Raw genomic sequence first — 17119 nt, 5'->3', positions numbered from 1 at the left:
CCGGCGGCGGCGGCGGCGGCGGGCGCGTCCCCGCCCGCGCTGCTCGCTGCCCTCCGGCGCTGCCGGCGCTCGCGGGAGCCGCGCGTTTGCCGCACGCGTGATTAACGCCGCTGCTGCTGCTTTCGGTGGGCCAGACTTCCAGCGCCCGCGTTACTCCCGCGTGGCGCGGCTAGTTCTGGCTCGCGGCCCCAGCGCTGCTGATCCCCGCTGGGTTCTGCGCCCATCACCGGGGTTTCTGTGCCTCCTTTCTTCATTAACTGCTTAATTCTTTGTTTCTCGTGCGCTGGCTCCCCGCCTGTGTTGTTTTCTGACTATTCCTCTGCTTTAGTACCTATTATTTTTGTAGAGGTTTTTAACATTTGGTAGTGCCGTATCTTCTTGATGATAAATGCTTTCAGCAGGCGGGAGGCTTTTTCTTAAAGCCTGGCCTTTGAAACGTGATTGTTTGACTCTGCTTTCATTTTAATGATGTGTTTTTATATGGAAATCTTACAGCATGGGSAGAAGCTTGAAAGGCTCAAAACCTGCAGGTTAAAATAAAATATCCCTGTTTTTTGTTTGTTGACCCTGACAACATAACAGTTAAATCTCTTCCATCCCATCTTCCCTTGTCTCTATTACTGGAGACAGGCTTGCAAAGGAACTGACAGTCACCATGTGTGCCTTTAATTTAGCATCAGTATTTCAGAGTAATCCCTTCATCTGCTAATAGATCTGCTTATTCCTTCTTCTGTCTCTGCGTTCAGCAGCAGTCACGGCGGAGGAGTCTGCCCCTTTCAACTCTCTTACGCTGGCGTGAGCGAAGGTTGCCATGTTGACTGTATGTTTAAGGGTGCCGAAGAATAACCGAGGCCGGATGCTCTTTGAGATGACTCTAGTTTACTTTGTCCCTGTGGAGAGGAGCTGCTAAGTTTCCTTCTTTTCCTTTTTAGCTGATTCGAACAGAAAGCAAGAGGATGAGCAGGCAGGCAGATGCGGTGGAGAAAAGGGGACCGTACATCGTGAGCAAGCCGCCCTCCATTCACGCCAAGCTGCGTAAGTGACGGTCTGTGTCCCTGCAGGGACTCTGCCGAGATGAGGGGAGACGTGTGCGCCTCTCGCCTCTGCCTCGCAGCACGGTCCTAGCCCTGGTCCTCGCTGACTGGAAGTGTCATTATTCCTTGGCCGTCTGGTGAAATGAACCTGGGTCTTGGCAGATGTTGTCTCCCCAAAGCATCTGCTGCCTTAAAATGGGCTTTGGTCCATCCAGAGCTGCGTGCCTGCTGGGGAGAGTAGCTCATGTCCGAGGCAGAGCAGAAGCTAGTGACGCCTGCTCCTTGCCTCTGCTGTGGACAAAACCCCCAGTCCCCAGACCTCTGTGGGATGCTTTATTCTGTCTCAGTAATGACTTAAGCGATGTTTTTAAGTAGAAGCAGTTGATGGTTATCCCTGTCCCTTGCAGAGCTTGCGTTGTGGAGAAAGAAGCAGTTGAAATTGCACTGCTTGGTAATTGCATGTGCCAGCTAAGGAGAAGCCTCTTTTGCTCTGATGTTACAAACTGCTATTTTTCTTTAGGTGGAAAAAAATGCTTACTGGGTTCTTCAGCTTTGACGGGATTGGAATTTCTGCAGCCAAATAACTTAGAATAAATACAGCTTCCCCCTGTTCTCTTGCTCGGCCTGGCCAGCTAGCCCCACTGGCCGACAGCTAATTCTTGCTCCAGAATGGTGCTGTTAAGTTATCAGGGAAGGGATTGTTGTTCTGAGCATTGACTAGCCTGAGGCTCCTCATAATGCTTGAGAAGGTTTCAGAGCATGAGTATCTAGCAAGGGTGGGCTTAACAGAGCAGAAATATCTTGAAAATCCAGTGGTAGTGTCTGCCCTCTTGCCTGGTGTCTCACTCTCTGTAAGGTTTGCAGATTTGAGGGCTCTGAATGGTAATGCCCATCAGACAGCTTTTCCTCCTGGCCCCATAGCTAGCTGACTCTAACCCTGGTCTCATCAAGAGCCCACAGACTTTGTAAATGAAGCGCTGCTAAATTTAGGCCTGCTTTTGGTCGCTCAGACCAGCATTCCTTGTCTTTCAGCCAGTGTTGTCTGGCCTTCTGATGGGAAAGGAAACCAAATCCACTGACTGTTCTCTGTCCCTTCATGCCTGGCTGCTGGGAGTCTGGATGATGAAGAGTTTAGCTCCTCATAAATGCGACTGCATTGCTTCACAGAACTGCGTGTGCTGTTAACGCTGCAAGCACTTTAACTGGGCGCTCGCAGCAGCTGGGAGCCAGCCCTGGACTGTGCCCCAGGGCGGGCGTTGCCACCTGCCTCCAGCCGTTCGGAAGCTTGGATGCACGTGGGGTTTTACAGGCTTCGTTCTGCAGGTGACTTTCTGCTCTTGCACGGAGCAGAGGCTGAGAGGCCTTGGGACAGATGGCCCCAAGCTGGATTGCTCCCCCCGGGCAGGCGGAGTCGCAGGAACGTGTGATACCGGATCCACACCTGCGCTCTGCTTGTTCCCAGCTTTGGTTCACACCACTGTTGCTGATATCCCCAGCGTTACAGAGTTCAGCTTGCGGGCCTGGGGCTCTCCGTCCCGTCCCGCCCCGGTGAGGTGCCGGCTGCTCACCGGAGGGCCGGTGCTTTGCCAACAGCTCCGTTTGGGCTGGCGATGGGGAATATCCCCAGAGGGCTGCCGCTGGCAGAACTGGCCTCTCCCAGTCTGAAATGCTCTCAGGCTTGGTATGAAAGAGGATTGGTTTTGTACCAGGAAGTGTTTGAGGGTGGCGTAGGTTTTCATGCTAGCCGATGTACTTCTGTTGTTGACATTAGATGCTTTTGTAGGTTTTTTTTCCAGTTTGGTGGTGTTCACTCCTGGAGCAGAGAGAGTTAGGATGGAATTAGAGTGCCTTTAAACTAAGCTCACCCCAGCCCTGCCGTGTGCAGTCTGCACACATGGGCAGCAAGATCAACTGCTTCTTTCAGCCCGTCAAAGCGATAGGAATAGACACGGTGGAACTAAAGTTTGGAATTGCCTGTGAAGGGCGCTGCAAGGCAGCCGTGCTCTCCTGAGGGTGCCCTGCGATGCCCCCCGAAGGACCGCGGGACCCTTGGACACCTGCAGCTCTGACCCCTTGTTTGGTTTTCAGAGCGGCAGCGAGAGCTGGCGAAGGCGGTGCTGCGAAGGCAAGGCCTGCTGGGGGGAACCGCTCCGCACCAACCAAAGCCACCAGCTAAAAGGTCTGACCTCATTTTCTCTTACTTTTACCAAGACGTATTTTTACATGCGCTTGTGAGACGGGGCACTTCGGAGGGTTAAGAACAGAGTTCAGGACTGTGGTGTGTGGGCACCTGGTCCTGATCTGACCCAGGTATGCAGTAAGCGAAAGCCTTGTAGAGCAGTCAGCAGCAGCCCATCTGAGATGTTGGTGTCTTCACCCTGTTCCCRGTTTGCGTCTGATACAAAATGTAGCACTTCTCAAGCTGGAATTGCACTGGTGCGTTGGCAGCCTTGGGCTGGGGGCTGAACTGCCTCTTGCTAGAGACGGTGCCTCCAGCTCGGGGCTGAGCACATTGCTGCCGCCCTGGCTGCTTCCTCTCTGTGTGAGCATGAGATGCTTCGGAAACGTCCCTGGATTGGGATGTAGTGAGGCCCTGGTGTGCTAAAAGCAGAGAGAACTTTGTATYGCTCCCCATCCTCCCTGCACCCTCCCCTTAGACTGAGTCCTCTCTTCAGCTTTCATAACGTATGTAAATGGTGTAGACCAAGGGTGCGAGCACCTGACCAACATGCTGCTAGTTACGGCGGGCCAGCGAGCGACAGTCTAGGAGCCAGGAACAACTGTGTTTTCATAGCTGGCCTTGACTGCCAGGTAGGCTGAGCCTCGGGGGAGGTGGGGAAGCCAGCAGAATACATCTTGCTTGGGGCAGGCTAGGGCTGCCTCTGGGCCTGGTTATGATGATGTAGCTGGTGGCTGGTAACCTAGTGCACAAAGTCATTCCTGCTCGCTAAGGGTGCTTTCCACTGCAGCAAACATCAGGCTGTGGGAACCTGATTCGGAATAAGGGAGTTGCAGGGCTGAGAAAGGCTGCACCGCAGTCAGCAATCCATATGCAGAAGTTGGGAATTGTTCTACCAGGGTCTGTATTTCTTCTCTTTGTCTTGGAGATGGGCCGGTGTTAAGGATTTGGGCAGCTAGCCTGAGCAGAGAGCTTAGAGASGGAGTTCATTCCCAGCCGGTAGTGCCCCTGGATGGTGTCTGATGAGGGAGGCATAGCTTAGCAGGTAGGTGGGAGAGGACGTGCCCAGCATCTAGCCCAGGGATTCCTGCTCTCGCTCCTCAGTCCGTCAGGTCTGTGACTATATTTCCACAGCAAAGAGTGTGTTGTGGGCTCACTTGCCTGCTTTTCTGCAGGTCGGTGAAGTTTAACAAGGGCTACACAGCTCTCAGCCAGACAGCAGACGAACACTTGGTATCCCTCGATTCAGACAGGTGAGAGCTCCGTGTATATCCCACGCTTGTGCTTTTGGGTAGGTGTTTTTACAGGCTGCTGACTGTGTACTGCGTGTTGAGTCTGAGCCCGCTGCGTGCTCATGCTGTCCTCAGCATGGAAGAGATTAATGGATTTGAAAAATGTGGTGGCCCTTCTCTATGCTGAGATTTGCTGAAGAGAAAGGGACTAAGGGAGCTGAGTAGGCTCTGCCAAGTCAGAGGAGCTGATGTGTCCTGAAAAGCAGTTGTTTACTGCTATCTGTAAACCTACAGATAAAAAAATCCCTCACCTTTTGTGTGATTGATTTGCCTTGTCACTTGCAGAGCAAGGAGTATAAAGATGCATCACCGATTGGATCAGACACCTATGAGCAGTGAAATACTTCTATTGTCCCAAATTTAACAGATGACTCTGCCCTTGAATCCTTTGGGATTATGCTGTCAGCTCCCTTTGTTTGGAGATTCCCTTGTCTGGTCATCCAAGTAAAGACAGAGCTTCCCTGCCAAGCCGACATGTAGCCCTGTGCTTTCAGAGCCAGTGCAGCAGTGAGTTACGCGCTCCACACCTCTGGCTCGCTCTGACTGTTGCCTTCTTCTCTTAGTGACGGGGAGCTGGAATCAAGATGTTCCTCTGGCTACTCTTCYGCTGAGGCAAGTCGAGGTGTTTCACTCCTATCTGACCGTATGGTTCCTATAGGCTTCCTTGCCCCAGTTACACGTCTGAGCTCTGCACAGAGAGTGGAGTTAAGTGTACCCCTCTGTTCTGGGTGCTGAAGAGCAATGGCAGTGATAAACCCAGGATTGTCACTGCTCTGTTCAGGTACAGCCCTGACAGTAAGAGCAAGGGGCTGTTGCCTTGCCAAACCCGCTCTTGCTGTGTGAGTGTCCCCTTCAGCCTGGAGCGTTAGCTGAAGCTCATCAGTCTGCTTTGCAAACAGCTGCTGTTGCTGCTTGATATTCAGGCTGCAAAAAGAGATGCATAAAGCTCCCTTCTGCTGGTGCCAGTTGTATTTTAATGCTTCATCCTTTGTGCCTGAAGCATCGTCTCCTTCCAGACTCCAAAGCGCTGCAGCTGATGAGCTTGGTTTGCGAGGAAGGAGTTGCAGGGTGCTGCAGCCCAGGAGCTGGAGATCTTTGGTCTTTTGCTTGTCTTCTCTGCTCTGGCTGTGGTGCTTTTCCTTGTGTGAAGCTGCTGGTAGCAGGCCTGAAGGGAGAACTCGGTGCTCTTTATTTTTTATTTTTTTTTGCAGTCCTGCCTTCTGTGGGAGTGYGTGGGGCTGGCCTTGGGACCTGAATTTTAACTATTCTTTTGCTTTCAGTTAGAGGTTTGCGAACTTCTGGAGGTTACAACCCTGCTTCTAATTGCTGTAATAATCCAGCTAGTTTTTGAGGTCACACAGACTAACCTAAAATCTGCTGGGCTTTGGCTCTGTTCAGTCACTCTCCGGCAGCTGGTGCTTCAGTCCTCTCCCTCTGTTCACCTCTGAGCTGTCACACGCAGGGGTCAGTGTCCTGCCACAGTCGCATTAACAGGAATGCAAGTAACACTGACTGACAGGCGCTGGGCCTGGAGCATTGATCAGGCGTCACATAGCACAGGGAACGTTTCTGCTGCCACTGCACCAGCCAGTGCTTCGGCTCGGGTTTTCCTGCTGTGCCGACACGTTCCAACAGCTTTGTCTCCTCTGCCCCCACCCAGCAGGTGAACCAGGATCTGAGCCGGCAGCTGCTGCAGGACGGGTACCATCTAGACGAGGTCCCGGATGACGAAGACCTGGATCTCATCCCCCCTAAACCCGTTGCCTCCTCTTCTTGCCCGTGTTGTTTTGGAGACTCTCTCTCCTGCGTGATCCAGTAGGCGCTGCTCGGCCGGGTTGCGCAGCACAGGTCGTAAGCCAGCACTTTCTTCTTTGTCCTTTGGGATGTTTGTGGGTGTCAGTGTCCCGCACCGGGACAGTGGCTCAAAAACTGAATGCTGCTACACTGCTGCGCTGCTGCTCTTGGTGAGCGGCAGCAGCTGACCAACGCAAAACTACTTTTTGTTACACATAGCAATATAACAGAGAGATTGCACAGCGTCGTTCAGCCTGCCTGGATGGGACTTCTCACTTTGCCAGGCATGAGAAGCTCTTAGCTAGCTGAGGCGGGGAGAAAAGAGGCAGAAGGCAGGTGGCCTCCTCAAGGGGTGTAAAGGGAAAGAGCGTGGAGCTCACACTGATGGGGGCAGGAATATGGACAGCAGCAGCGAACACGCGCTGGGTTGCCTGGCCTGCTCTTTCCTTCCTTCAATCTGCCGTGCCTGGGAATTAGGATCTGGCATTTGCCCTGAACCGCAGCCTGCGGGTGCTGCAGTGAGGGGCTCCTGTGTCTCCCCMGAGACCTGTTCACAGCAGGACCCCAGGGCCTGGCACATGAGCAAAGGAGAAGTGAAATTCCATGCTGGAATAAGCTGTTTGTGAGCTGACTGCCCTGGCTCGGTTGGCCTGTGTGTTGCTTCAGCCCTTCAGGAGCTCCCCTGCTTTGTCCTTCTGCAGTTCATTTTTAGTGGGGGTCTTAACTACAAGCATTAGTTGCCCTTTCCCGGACCTCCCTCCCTCGGAGGTTGTGTTGGTGGTGGGGTTGCACTGCTGTTGTGCAGGACCTGCCAGCCCACCCGTCGGCTGTGAAGACAGAGGATTAAGGAACTCTCCTGCGGCYGGGCCCTAGCCTTTTCTTGCCCTGCGGGGGGGACCGAAGGAACCTTTTCTATTTATTTATTTTGTGCTCAGCGCAGTTACCTCTCCTCCCTGGCTGGGTGAGGCCAAACCACAGAGGGCAGCAAAGGCTGGCAGAGCGCTCGGGAAGTGCTGCTGGAGGAGAGCTGCCTAATGAATGCGTTTAATGCTGCTTGTAATTGCTGCTGGGTTGCCTTCTCCCAAAGCCTGGACRTGCTGATCTGAACCAAAGATTGCTGCTCCGAAGGATGAGGGAGGACAGTGCAGTGGTGGATGCTAAGAAGATAAGATAGGAGGAAACCGAACGGAGCAGACCGAGGCAGGCTCCAGAGCTCTAAGCACTCGCGTTTGTTATATGCACTAGAAGTTACTGCATTGTCTGCTGAGAACTTCCCTGCTTTCCACATCTTGGAGGGACCAGTTATGTGGTTGATTCATGGCAGTCTGACTGGACCACTGGTACATGGTGTTGGAGTAACTCCTCTGGGATCTCTGTGCTTTCCAAAGCCGTCGTTTCTCTCTACTTACTCAGGAGTTTGAGGGAGTCCAGGGCCAGTTGTGACTGTGGGAAGGCAGACTAGAACAGAGATGTAACTTCAGTCTGTTGAGTTTTCTTAAAACTCTCTTTGGGATATTTATTTATTCTCTGCTTGGTCATATTGTCGCTGTCAGATGAGCACAACAGATGCACCTCTGGGAGTGCGTCCGTCCTGCTCTTTGGTAGGAGCACTGGGAAGCTGCTACCGATGCTGTCCTGGGTCACTTGCCGTGCTGGAGCAAGCATCCAGAGTGCTCCCAAGCCACAGATTGCTGACCCTTATGAGGGGACAGCTTGCTGTGGTCCTCCATCTGTCCATAAAAAGTCAAATTTGAAACAACCCAGCTTCAGAGTAACGTCCCTCAGCACTCCGTGTCTGCGCTGTTTCCCTGCCCTGCCAGGGTGAACGTAGCTGTTGAAACGGCTCTGCTTGGCCTGGTCGTCCCTCAGACATGAGCAGTTATTCTTTGTAGTGGGTCTGTGTTGTGGAGGAGGGTGACCAGGGCTGATGCCAAGCTCTGCCTGCTTTGTGCTGGAATATATGTTTTTTCTTTCTTATTAGATACTCACAGAAAGGGATGAAGCTGTGCAATATCTCTGTAGATCTGTCTGGGTTTTTCGTTTTTTTGTTTTTTTGTTTTTGTTAGCAGCTGTAGGCTGTAGCTCCCGGGTCTTTGTGTCCGCAGCGTGGTGCCCATCACGGGGAACACTTGTCCGTCTGTATCGCTGCTGTTCGGGGTCGTGGATGTGAGGATGGCAGGTGTGAGGATGCGAAGCGGGGACAGTGCGTGGGTCGCTCACCCATTGCGGCAACGCTACAGTGGCAGCGACTGCTGCATCCTGGCTTAAGTGGGGGCTTGAGAGCAGCGTGTGGTGCTGCTGACGGCCCGCCTGGCACACGCGCCATCTGCTGCTGCTGCTTCTGTCCTTGCCTGATGAAGCCCGTGTGCTGTATTTATGAAGTGATTTATGTTTTTTCCCCTTGGGCCCCTTCCCAGCTGCAGCCCCAGAGCAGTGCAGCCAAGCTCGACCTTCTCTTTCCCTTCCCTTCCTTACAGGGCAGCCCTCGGCAAGGGCCGCGTGCYGCTCTCGGAGGCAGAAAAACACAGCGTTGCACTAACTGCTTGGACTATAGCAGATTTGGGTTTTCCACCTGGAAACCTGCTGCCTTACTGTAGTATGTAGCAAGCAGAAGCGTGTTGTGGTCAGCATGCTGATTTGGCGCAAGGGAAGGGCTTACAAAGGATGTCTTCTTGTTGGTGCTACGGGGCCGTGCAGCTTGTGAGTAGGATGTGTGTTTTGGGGGCTGACTCCTTTTGCATATTTAACCTGTGACTTGCCTTCACTTTATTGAAACAGGGAGTTGAAAAACATTGTGCTCACCTGCTAAACCTCAGGATCTTAATCTCAGCTCTCCAGGGCAGGGGAAGTCGACTTCCTGGTCAGTCTGGTTTTAGCTCATAGCTTGTTCCGGTTCTTCCCAAACCTGCTTTAATGCTAGTGAGCTCCCAAGGCAGTAGGAGGGAGCTGTGGCTCCAGTGCAGGCTGCAGCACCTCTCAGTATCAGCTGTGCCCAGGTCAGTCATTTTGTGTGTGATTTTGGGGCAGGAACAGTCTGGGGAGTCTATCTGGTATGAGTTTAAAAAGCTGCCTTAAATCATGGTCCAGCTGTACTGTATAGAGGACAATCAGCTTCTTATAAAGAAACCTTGTTTAAATACTTGATGTCTAGAGAACTGAACTGTTTTTTGTATATTCCTTGCTGAAGGAAGCACTTAATAAACTGGATCTTGTTACTCAAAGCATGCGTTATTGCTCTGGCCGGGAGCTGCATGAATGAAAGGGTCCTGGCTGGCAGTTAAGGAACTGGTTCACTAAACCTGCAGCTGGTTTGAGCTGCTCTGGGCCCTGCTGAGCTGCGACCCAGCAGCCCAGGACTTGGGCTGGGTCTTTCCCTGGCTCCCTTCTCCCATTGCTTACTCGGTCCCATAGGCAGCCGAGGTGGGAGAGTGCAGGCAGAGAGGGGAGGTTTCCGGAGCAGGGAGGAGAGCAGCCCCAGTGCTTCCTGCGTTCTCCGGAGTGATCCAGTTTTCCTTTTTACAACTGCCCGGGTCTTGTTGCTTTGGTGTCCTGTTACAGTGCAAAGCTGTCACGTCACACCTTGCCCCTGGCTGTGCAATTTATAGCACCGCTGAGGGGGAAGCAGGGCGGGCAGCAGCCGTAGCAGAGGGCTACGTTGTACAGGAAAGGTCACCTCCACCTTCAGCCCTGCCTGCCTGCCTCTCAGGGTGCCAGCCCGAGCCAGGGGAAGGCAGGCACAGGCTGCCACTGCCCACAGTCCCCTCTTCCTGTCTACGAACTGCTTTTGCAGAGCCAAATGGCCTTGCACAACTCTGCACCCAGGGCCTGGCTGGGCTGGAGGGAGCCYGAGCCAGGGCTCCCTGTCCTCCGGCCCAAGGCGGGGGGACGCAGGTCGGTCCCCACTGCAGAGGGTGCAGGGCAGGCTGAGGAGCAAGGACGGCAGCGCTCTGCTCCTGCTTCAGCGCTCGCCCGCTTTTACAGCGGAAGTGAATTTTCCTCTTGCTTTATCTGATCCCTTCTACGCTYGCAGCTGTAGCAGGCAGACACCGTGGCTCGTCCCCGTTCTCCGGCCGCTCAGTACGCAATGCTTCCCTGTGACTCAGGACAAAGTTATCACTTTATTCATAGCACCGTTCATCTGAGGATCTCCAAAYGTTCAGCTTCACACCCCCCTGTGAAAGTAGGGCTGTGCCTTTTCCCTTTTACAGACGGGGAAGGGGACGCACAGCTTACATGACTGCCGACAAGCGATCAGGCATGGTAAGAACACCAAACACCCAGGAGCGTGCCCACCCACCATACCCGCCGCCCCGGGCGGCTGTCCTCCAGCCCTGCCTTCCCCTGCTGCAGCACGGCTCTGCGCAACACGCCTGGGTGCTGGCGAGAGCTAGGAGGTGCCCGATGTGATCGCACCCCTCCTTTAGATGAGAATTAGGCGTTTCACAGTTAGTTGTCAGCACTAGGCAGTGATGTGCAGCGCAGAGGGATAGCGAATAAACACTCCCCCGGCACCGGCCGAGCCACTCTCCCTGCCTGCAGTCTCCCAAAGCACTTTCGATAAAGTCAGGTCTAACTAAGCCCTACTGCAGCCCCAGTTCTCCTCTCTCCTCCCTGGAGAAAACCTCAGCATCACATTTGCATGGGCAAGCAGCAGAACGTCCCTACAAGACGGGCAAAGGTGCTGCTCTCCAGCACCAGGTAAGGACTTCTCTTGAGACCAGGGGCACAGATCTCATGTCTCCCTGCTGCTTTTCAGCAAGAGGGAGAAAAAAATTGCCGTATGGCATTAGCAGCACTGGTAAGTACTGGCCCTGCGGGGCGTGATGCGAAGGGGACACCCCCACCCCACGCACACAGGGATGTGGTTACAAAGCTACGAAGGGAGAGGTTCTTCCTYGCCCCTTTGCTCTGGGCCATGATCAAGGAGTCGATTCAGAAGCCAGAGGGTGAGTGTGAAATTGCTTTTTGTACAAATTGAGTGCAGGCTACTTTGGGTTTAATAGTGGATTAAGGGGCAACTTTCAAGCTAACACCCAACCTGGCAAGCCTACTTTGCCCAGGCCAGTTTCTATCTACTCTAAAGTGGAGTCGCTGCAGGGGAGGTGTCCTGGGGTCCCCACTCAGAGGAGGCAGCAGGCCCGGAAGAGCAGCATCCCATCTGGCGAGGAGAGGTGGAGGGAGATGCTCTCGTTGGCAGAGATGAACAGCACAGAGCCACGACGCAGAGTCATTTCAGACGCTGCGGCTGTGGAGGTACCTACAGCCATTCCTTGGATCACCAGCAAGATGCTAGCAGAGTCCACAGCAGAGACAAGGTACAGCTTGATAGAGGAAGGAATCTGCAATGAAAACAGTCACTGTGGCTTGGAACTCCTCCTGCAGCTTTTCTTCTCTTCAGAGAGCTGGTTGCCCCTGTTCTCACCCTGCAGGCTCTGCCTGCTGCACCTGGGCCACCCCGCGTGTGCCTGTGGCAGCCCAAGGGCCCTCAGCTCACAGGTTAGCGGAGGACACCAAGGAAACCCCAGGCTACAAGCAGCACCAAGATCTACTGAGCACAAAGAGCATAGCCAAGATGTGGAAAAGCTGGTGTCCCTTGTGTCCCCAAAGCAGACTGGTTTCGCAAAGGCCAATACAGCAGGAAGCAAACAGCAGCCCTGGCATGGGGACAGGCAGAAGGTGTCCCAAGAGGCCACCTCAGCAGACCAGCTGGTTGTGGGATGGACACTGGATCATCACCTAGCCACGTGCTTTGGGATCTCTATGCAGCATCACAGGGCAGCCCGTTTTTTAGCTCCAAGTTGGCCATTTTGGAGGAACCCAATAATCCTTTCCAGCTCTAACTGGCAAGGTGGGAAGGATGCAAGYTTCCAGCAAGCTTCCCTTTGACCCTGTGATCTCTCCTGCACACATCACCCTAAGTACCACTACTAGAATCCCCAAACCAGGGTTAAGCTCCTTGCAGAGCCAGTTTGCCCTGCTTCCCTGGCTCCCAGCTGCTGCACAGGTCAGCAGAGTTTTATAAGTCRTCCAGGACACTCATGTCTGTTCCACCCAGCCACTGCCAATACAGTCTGCAACTGCACTGCTGGAAGATAAATACTCCTATAATGCCGTCGGGCCTGGTTTCCCTCCTGCCCACCTCCCTGTTACGCTGCTGTCCGGGCCCCTTCGCCACTCACCTCTATCCTCATGATCGTGAAGTCTGGCACAGGCGGGTCGTAGAGGTAGACGCTRGGATCGAGCTGGCTCTGCGTAGCAGGGAAGATCTTGGAGCTGCTGGGTGCCGGCGTGTAGTTGAGCATCTCGCACAAGGTGAGCACGTCGATGAACTTCGGGGTGAGCCCAGCTCGTACGGTGTTGTCTGAACATGCCATGCACTCGATGCAGTCTGCAGGGAAGAGGCCTCGTTGTCAGCGTACCCGGGAGCCCTCCCCATCCGCGAGTCCTCCTGGTCTGAGGGGCCTGCTCTGGCACATCCCAGGAGGATCCAGCCCTACACAACCGTGCAAGACACCACAGACACCGTGGCTCTCCCCCTGCAAACCCACAAGTGACAGGCAGAACCTGGCAAGGGACAGTCTCTGCTGTTGATCCCTGCGTGGCCCAGGCTTAGAGATGCCCATCCCAAGCGCAGGGGCCAGGGGCCGGCAGGTGCATCTCTACGCAGCTCTTCCCAGTGCAAGAGCGGGGTGGCCCCAGCGCTCACCTCCGTGCAGGTAGGCGTGTGGCTCGTTGGCTCCCAGGAACATAGCCTCCCCCGGCTCCAGCCTCACCAGGTTGAGGAAGTAAATGGTGAAGCAGCCGATGTCTCCCGGGTACTGGGAGTGCAGCCGCAGCAGCAGGTCCCCGTTGCTCCCCGATGTGTCCTTCCCTTCGGCAGCTGCAGCAGGGAGAGTCCAAGAGCAAAGCCCAGGTTAGTGGCAACCTTGAAGTCACGGCTCCCTAACGCTGGCTAGCAGCGTCCTGCAGGGAGCTGGGGTGAGGGGCTCCCCGTGTTCCCTCTGCCCTAAACGCACCCTTGGGCAGGGCAGCCTTCCCTGTAGCCTGTCCCTGCCAAAGAAGCAGAGGGCATGTGCAGGAAGAAGCGTCTGCAGGCTAGAACAAGCCCCTGTCCATGGTGCACATCCCTCCACATCCCGATCCAATGCCTAGAGGGGGAGGCCTGGGCTGTGACCCCCAAACCACCACCCCAGGAGGCTGCTAATGCCAGGAGATGCACATCTAGGGCAGTCCCATGCCCCCCTCCCTGCCTTACGCACACCCTGACCATGCTCAGGCCCCCCAGGGCTTGGCCTGCCTCTCCTCCACTCTCCTGTCCGTGGAGAGAATGGCCACAGGCACGATTCCTACCAACCACAGCATCTACTTCCAACCTCCTAGGAAAGGGGGAAGCTCTCCTGAAGCATTCCCCTGGCGGATTCTCACCCCTTCTCCAACTATAGTCCCCCCCCCCCCCACGGGCAAGCAGTGGGGCAAGCTGCTGTGTCCGCGCTGGAGAGAGCTTTCACACCAGGCTCCCTCGAAACAAGGCCCTGCAGCTTGGAGGAGACGTGCCAGGTATCAGCAGGGTCCTGGGGCAAGCTGTGTGCCTCTGCTCCGGTCAGTTCATCCCACCCCCATCCGACAAGCACTGTGGTGAGCCTAAACAGCCAGAGCCCGAGGGGTTAACAGCGCTGCCCCTGCCCAGGTCAGGCTCCGAGGGCACCAGGAGGAATTGTCCGCACGCCTCCCCAGTTATTCTGTGGCTATAAATACATAAGTGTCTCTCCAGCCTTGGCTAGCCGCTTCCTCCAGTTTATTTTTACTGGATAAGCCTTGGAGCAGGAGAGATTGGAGCCCACCAGCCTTGGCCCCAGGCTATAGCATTCCCCACAGGCCAGAGCCTGGTTCAGAGCCGAGCTCTCGGGACCGGGAGCGCTTCCGGAGCGTCGTCCCATCAGGGAGACTGGCCTGCTCGGAGCGGGGTGCTGCAGCCGCTTCTGGGGCCGTCTGCCTGGCGCTACGGGAGAGTCACTCAGCTCGGCAGAAGGCGAGATGTTCCCCCACTCGAGCTGGCTCTGGCAATTCCCTGGGACCCTCCTGGCCAGCAGCAGCTGGGAGCAGCAAGCATCCGCTTCCGAGCACTGCACTTCCATCCCCACAGCCCCTTCCTGACACCCATCTCGCTAGCCCGGACAGCATCCGAGGGCCAGCAGCCAGCAAGTGGAGCTGCATCTGGTACAGGCTGACTGCTACAGGGAGCAGAGAGGCTCTGGTCCCTGCAGTCCCAGCCTGGCAGGCAGCCAAGAGAGGAGAGCAAGGACAGCCCGGTGCTCCAGGAGCTGTGTCCCCACATGGCCTCGGCCAAGCTGGGCACCGACTGGGGTGTTTCTTCCTCTAGGATCGGGGGAACTCATGCCTGGTGCCTCTCGCTCAGCCCCGGCTTCCCGTGCCACGCTCTGTACCGGGGAGAGAACCAACCTTCCTGGGAAATCCTCTTCACCAGCATGTTCAGCTGGTCCACGAAGAACTTCTTCTCGCTCTTCATCATGCGGGTGAAGCAGACGCGCAGGGCGGCCGACACGCCGCGGGGGTCGTCGCTCACGCTGCGCTCCAGCTGCTCCGCGGCCACGTCGCCGATCAGCGCCCGTAACTCGGGGACGGCTGCGAGGACAGCGAGCGCCAGCATGAGCTGGGGCAGGGCTGTCCCTCTTCCCCCAGCTCCCGCCGCCACGAGGCCGGCCTGCCTGGCCGCAGAGCCCCTGCCCCACCGCGGTCCTCCCAAGGTGTCTTGCCACCAAGAAGCGTTTTGGGTCACCCCGGAGGGTCTGGGGCCCCCCTGCCCTCCCGTGGAAGGAGGCCAGAGTAGCTTAGCACATGTGCCACAGTGCCCCACATCCCTCCCTGCCCCAGGCCATCCTTAGCCACGAGCAGCCAGGCCCACGCTGGCACCACGTCCCAGGGAGTCGCCATGGCATTCCCCGCCACGGGATGCTCCGGTGCCCCGCTCTGACCATTTGCTGCCAGGGCCCCTCTCCTGCCGCAGGCTTGGAGCCAGGGAGAGGGAGGAAAGGTGCCAACAAGGGCAACCCAGCCCTCCAACACAGCCATCTTACAGGCCGCCTCTCTTGGCTTTCGCCCCAGCTGGAGAGTGGCTCCCCCCTCGGTGTCTCCCCCTGCAGCCGTCCCTTACTCTGGAGGAAGGACACGATCTCCTCGACGGGCCGGAAACCGCACAAGCCCTCAAAGGGGGTCAGCGCAATGGCCATTTCCGGCTTGTGGTTGGTGTCCGGGTAGTGCTCGGGGAACTGGGCGTGCAGCTTCGCTGCGAGCTCCTGGAAAGGGAGAGAGGAGCCAGGTGACTTTCCCCACCATCACCCCAAATCTCCCCCCACCAGCAGGGTCGGCCAGACACGGGCTCTGCGAGAGATGACGCTTACTGAGGTGTCCCAAACCCAGCTGGGCTGGCATGGCACGCGTTGGGCTGGACAGCCAACTGCTGGCAGCCCAAACTGAGCTGTGCCGAACTGCGTGGGGCCAGGGCAAACAGAGCGCGGGCTGGAGGGACCCCAGGGCACTCACCTCCCTACTGCATTTGGACCAGGGAACCCAACCCAGTAGGAGCATGTCCTCCTCCGAGGCCCCAGACATGCAGTACGGGAGCGGGTGCTGGCCCCAGAGCGGGGTACATGCTCCCGGGGGGCCCAGCCAGGAGCCTGGCGCTCCCGTGGGAAGGCAAGAGGGTTTCCAGAGCTCTTCCTACCTTGTTGGGGTGTGCCTGGATGGAGAGGGCTGTGTTGACGGAGAGCACTTTGAAGAGGAAAGGCAGCTGGCCATCGAAGGTGTCCTTGACCTTGGCCCCCAGGCAGCCGGGGTTATCCGCGATCCACTGGCCCAAGGTCTGCTGGGGGATGCGGTTGTCCCGGATCACGGCGTCGCCCTTGGGGTGTGCGCCCATCCAGAGCTGGCGACAGGCAGAGGAGACGCCACCGTCAGTAACCGGCTCCCCGCGGCCGGGAAGGCAGCAGGGTGGCGGGAAGGGAACCGCTGGGGATGACTGGCTTTTCTCAAAGCCATTTGGCCCGAGACACAATCAATACAGCCAAGGTGGCTACTGCTCCTGCCTTCCCCTCAGGGGCTGAGTCACACCAGCTCCTCAAAGTGCTCCTCTCTCCTTTCACCCAGCCCAGGCACCTGCAGGAACTCGGGACGGGTACTGGACGCAGGCCGGGCCACGCGGGCTTGGGGCTGCTCCTCCGCCACGTTGATACCCCGCTTCCCGCCGCGGTGGGTACAAGGCCCTGCTCCCCCCGCCGCGGATTCGCATCCCTTCCCGACCCCGGCAGGTGCATTCAGCCACCGGGCAGGACCCTTCCCAAAGCAGGCGCCGGCGCCTGGAAGGACGCGCGGGGCGGGAAGGAGCCGGGCGCTCACCTCGGCGTAGGGCCGCTCGGGCTCTATGTGCACCAGGGGATCGCCGCTGGCCAGCAGCTTGGCCACCTCGCTCTCCAGGCCGACCTTGCCCCAGGCGTAGCTCTGCGCCACGCAGCACAGGGGGAACACTGCGGGCAAGGGGGCGAGAAGTCACGCGGGGCGAAACGGCCCTCCCGTCCCACCCGCCGTGGGGACAACAGCGGCGAGAGGGAAGAAGCCCGCGAGCCCCCTGCCACCGCGTCCGCGGCCCGGCCGGTGGAGCGCACGCCGACAGCCGCCCCCAGCCGAGCCGCCCCCGAGCGAGGCCTTCGCCCGCGCCCCGGCGCCCGCGGGCAGCGACGGCCGGGAAGGACGCGACTTTTAAGCCGCCAGAGACGATGATGACTCGGGGGTTTCGGGAGACGCCG

General features: G+C 56.8%; 2 protein-coding genes across 2 annotated transcripts; one reads left to right on the top strand and one right to left on the bottom strand.

Annotated features, from left to right (window-relative positions):
- Positions 1 to 796: 796 nt before the first annotated feature.
- FAM219B (family with sequence similarity 219 member B) lies at positions 797 to 9520 on the top strand. Its single transcript, XM_026068381.1, has 6 exons — positions 797 to 820; positions 933 to 1035; positions 3123 to 3213; positions 4389 to 4466; positions 5069 to 5117; positions 6166 to 9520. The coding sequence occupies exons 1-6, from the start codon at positions 812 to 814 to the stop codon at positions 6322 to 6324; spliced, it is 489 nt and encodes a 162-aa protein (XP_025924166.1). The 5' UTR covers positions 797 to 811; the 3' UTR covers positions 6325 to 9520.
- An 874-nt stretch (positions 9521 to 10394) lies between these two features.
- MPI (mannose phosphate isomerase) lies at positions 10395 to 16840 on the bottom strand. Its single transcript, XM_026068192.1, has 7 exons — positions 16713 to 16840; positions 16042 to 16242; positions 15472 to 15613; positions 14760 to 14942; positions 13006 to 13179; positions 12479 to 12687; positions 10395 to 11638 (listed from the first exon to the last, which is right to left on the bottom strand). The coding sequence occupies exons 2-7, from the start codon at positions 16234 to 16236 to the stop codon at positions 11420 to 11422; spliced, it is 1122 nt and encodes a 373-aa protein (XP_025923977.1). The 5' UTR covers positions 16237 to 16242; positions 16713 to 16840; the 3' UTR covers positions 10395 to 11419.
- Between the last annotated feature and the right edge of the window lie 279 nt (positions 16841 to 17119).

Source organism: Apteryx rowi, unplaced genomic scaffold, assembly GCF_003343035.1.
Source record: "Apteryx rowi isolate R43461 unplaced genomic scaffold, aptRow1 scaffold_27, whole genome shotgun sequence".
In the NCBI taxonomy this organism is placed as follows: domain Eukaryota; kingdom Metazoa; phylum Chordata; class Aves; order Apterygiformes; family Apterygidae; genus Apteryx; species Apteryx rowi.
The sequence above is the reverse complement of the archived record's forward strand: the minus strand, read 5'-3'. Positions and strand labels throughout refer to the sequence as shown.